The 3,752-nt window shown below is 47.5% G+C and overlaps 1 protein-coding gene across 4 annotated transcripts in view; it reads left to right on the forward strand.

Moving 5' to 3' along the window:
• The window catches only part of TLCD3A (TLC domain containing 3A), a 34,049-nt gene that overhangs the window by 16,091 nt on the left and 14,206 nt on the right, over positions 1–3,752 (forward strand). Inside the window, exon 2 of one of the 4 annotated variants that reach the window (XM_019798374.2) lies at positions 412–495. The exons of 1 other annotated variant lie outside the window; for it this stretch is intronic. In XM_019798374.2, coding sequence (XP_019653933.1) covers positions 412–495 — 84 coding nt within the window. Of the gene's footprint in view, positions 1–60; positions 600–3,752 lie in introns of those variants that run through there. 2 more of the 4 variants (XM_034640123.1, XM_019798376.2) reach the window with 2 other exon arrangements.

Consider the following 3,752-nt stretch of genomic DNA (forward strand, 5'->3'; position numbering starts at 1 on the left):
CCGCCGCCCCCCGCCCCCCCGGCCGCGCGGAGACCCGACCCGCCGGCGCCCGCCCCTGCGCCGCGCCGAGGGCGGAAAAGGGGGGCGACAGGAAGCGAGGGGGCTGCCTCCCTGGTGCCTTGCCCCTCCGGGGCGCTGGCCGGAGCTCTCCGAAGACCCCGGCGTCCTCCCGGGAGGGAGAGGGAGAGGGAGGAGGAGGATGGGGGGCGCCCACGCGGGTCGGGACCGGGCGGGAAGCTGCTGGTCGACGTCTGCCAGCTGCTTTGGATCGGGAGCGCGGCGGCGGCGGCCGTGCCTTCTCCCTCACCGCACTGGCAGCCTCGGGGAGAGGCAGGTTGAAGGCTCTGGGCTTTACGCTGTCCACTTTACTGGATTTTTTTTTTTTTCCTTTTCTTTTCTGCCGCACGTTAGGCTGGTTTCTTCAGTGCAGGCTGTGCTGGCCACCGGGTCGGGGATCGTCATCATACGCTCCTGTAGCGACGTGATCACGGACAGGTAACATCCAATGCCAGGTGAAAGCACAAATGACAGCGATGAACTTTTTCGAAGTTTCCACATTTGAGTGGCTCCCAGGCGCTAGTTGTTTATCAGCACATGCGGTAAGGTAGCTGATTGATGGGAGAACTTGGGCACCATAATTAGTCCCTCCTCTCTTTACCTCTTTCAGCCTCGTCCACTTAGGGCAAAGTAAACTGAAGACATGCTAGAGAATGACAGGGTCTAAATCTGATTTAAGGTGGCCCATTGATTCAAGTTCCTTATGAGATAGTGAGTGTGAGAATTATTTGGAAGTGGGAGTCTGGCTTTTGGGTCTTTTAAATGATTTCACTGGAGTCCTGATCTGGAGCGTTCTTTCGCCAACATATATCCAGTGTGATTAGCAGAAACCCTCTGTGGAAAGGAACAAAGCCACCAACCTTTTCTTTACAAGTGCTGCTCGTGTGTCTCCTCTGGATTTGCTAAAGGCAATGAAAAGGTTCCTGGTGCTTTCAGGAAACTGACCTGTCCCTGAATTAGAGCTCAGTCCAGAGACAGGTCAGGAAATGTGCATCTAGTGAAAGAAATCATAAAGACCAGGGCGGTCTACTTTGTATGTAGTGTTTAGACCTGGGCAGTTGTTCCACCGGCCCCTGAGTTTTCTAAAAAGCCATTTTTTTTCACCTGTCTTCCTAGAACCACTCTTACCTTCTCCTCCTTAAAGAGCGATAGTCAAAGGTGCAGGGAAAGTCTCACAGCCTTTCCTAGTCCCTTTCTCATGTTGACTCTGCAAAGTGTCCTGCTTTTTACCAGTTCAGAGTGGAATCGGGTGGGAGCAGGAGTGGGGTACTGATTTCCCTGTGGCCTGCAAATTTAGTGTCTGGATCTTTCTTGGGATTGGTCCTGCCATAGTGATTTTTGTGCTTTTCTTCCTATGCCTCTTTTTTTTTTTTTTAAAGATTTTATTTATTTATTTGACAGAGATAGAGACAGCCAGCGAGAGAGGGAACACAAGCAGGGGGAGTGGGAGAGGAAGAAGCAGGCTCCTAGTGGAGGAGCCTGATGTGGGGCTCGATCCCATAACGCCGGGATCACGCCCTGAGCCGAAGGCAGACGCTTAACCGCTGTGCCACCCAGGCACCCCCTTCCTATGCCTCTTTTTAGACAAAACCCAGCTATCAGCAATGAATTATAGATGCTGAGAGAAGATAGGTCAAGTGACCTTGACTGCATATACCAAAGGCTAATACATTTGCTTGGCTGCGTTCAGTTTTTTATTTTCATTGAGCATTTTCTGATTGTGTAACAAGGTCCCTCACTGCCCCCAGTTTGTCATATCAAATTTGACACCAGCCTCCTTTGCTAAGATTAAAGTGACAAATGTGACTTCGCAGGATTTTTTTGAGCTGATTTGAGGGCAAGCAGCAGGCAACTATACATTTCAGAAGGTATTTACACACCGTTAACTGTCAGTTCTGTAGCCCGCTGTTGTGTTTCCCCTCAGCAGCGCTGTGTTTTTAGTGGCAGGATCATGGTAGCACACCCAAGTCTGTTTTCAGGTTCCTCGTTTCGTGTATCCTTATGCCTTAGGTTCTCTGGTCACAGAATGGACATAGACATTTCTGTGCTCTCCACCTCTGCATGTATGCATAGGATGTTCTAAAGGCACCTAGATCATCTTTTTTTTTTTTTTAAACCTTTTGGGGCTCATATACTGTACATTCAAATATTTTTCTATCGTATGCCTTTTTTTAAAGATTTTATTTGAGAGAGAGCACGTGTGACTGCGCTCAAGTGTGGGGGGGCGGGGGGTGCAGAGGGAGAAACAGACTCCCCGCTGAGCAGGGAGCCTGATGCCGATGCCTGGCTGGATCCCAGGACCCTGAGATCATGACCTGAGCCAAAGGTAGACGCTTAATCGACTGAGCCACCCAGGCGCCCCTATTATATATCCTTTCATTTTATGCCTTCATACGGAATACATATCTATAAATCCCCCCAAATTATATGCATAATGTGGTGTGGGACCAAAGATTTCAGGAGATTCTTAAAGGAGTCCAGATCCCCAAAAGGGCTAAGTGTCCTAGCCCTAGGCAATTTGATCAGTTTAAGCATGTATATTTGGGTAGTACTTTTTACATTTAAAAGGACTTTGACACTTCTAGTTTTTTAATCCGCATAAGAACTTTGTCAGGGAAGTCAAACAAGAATTATTGTCCTGCTACTACAAAGAAAGTTAAGTCCCAGGCTGGTCGTTGTTAAGATTATAATCCAGATATCTTGTTAATCTTCAGAGAATTCTCCCTGTCAGCCACAATTTCAGATCTCATTGAATTGGTACTATGTGCAAGATATTACAGTCCTAGGCTCCACTCCAGGGCAGCCAAGCTTTTAGTAGTTCTTCGTAGTTATTTTACTTGGAATTGCTTCAAGAAAGCAACTGGAGACCATAGATGGGCAGTGGAATAAATATCGCACCTTTTTGCCAAAATGGAACCTCGCTAATGAATTCGCATACACATCTAGTCTATTTGCCATTACTTACTTGTTTGCCTGTTTTGTTGCTTCTTAATTTAGTCATGCCCTGATAAGTGCGGACTGATTCAGGAACAGAATTTGAACGGCGCCCTCTCTAGAGTGTATTCCCAGTGTTGTAGTTCAATGGACTGGCTTCTTAGGAAATCACCCGAGACAAAGTTAAAAATACAGAGCTGAGCTCCTGAGGCCTCTGGGAGTGGAGTCCTCAACAAGCATTGCGGGTGATTCTGGGTTCGGGTAGCTTGAGAACCGTGACACTAAACTGTGTCTTCTGACACATGGGTTCTCAGTGAAAATGTGCTGATTGAGTGAAGCTAACCCTCAGCAGAGTATATGATTTCTATTTTGATTTTTTCCCCACATTTTCTGTAGTGTGATCATTTCTCATTTGGGAACAAAATTGTCGAAACTAGAGACTTTCCTTCTAATCTGCTCTGGGACCGTGATAAACAGTCATTTAGACTCAGCAAATATGGATTCAACCCCTTTGGGCAAGTAAATGGGAACATCGTCTTTTGTCCCAGCTTCTCTTCTGGTATCTGACTGCTGTCGGGTAGTCCTTGAGCTCCAGGCTCCTTTCCAGATGTATTTTTTTTTTTAAAGATTTTTATTTATTTATTCGACAGAGATAGAGACAGCCAGCGAGAGAGGGAACATAAGTAGGGGGAGTGAGAGAGGAAGAAGCAGGCTCATAGCGGAAGAGCCTGATGTGGGGCTCGATCCCATAACGCCGGGAT

Source organism: Ailuropoda melanoleuca, chromosome 13 (genome assembly GCF_002007445.2).
Source record: "Ailuropoda melanoleuca isolate Jingjing chromosome 13, ASM200744v2, whole genome shotgun sequence".
NCBI classification, from domain to species: Eukaryota; Metazoa; Chordata; class Mammalia; order Carnivora; family Ursidae; genus Ailuropoda; species Ailuropoda melanoleuca.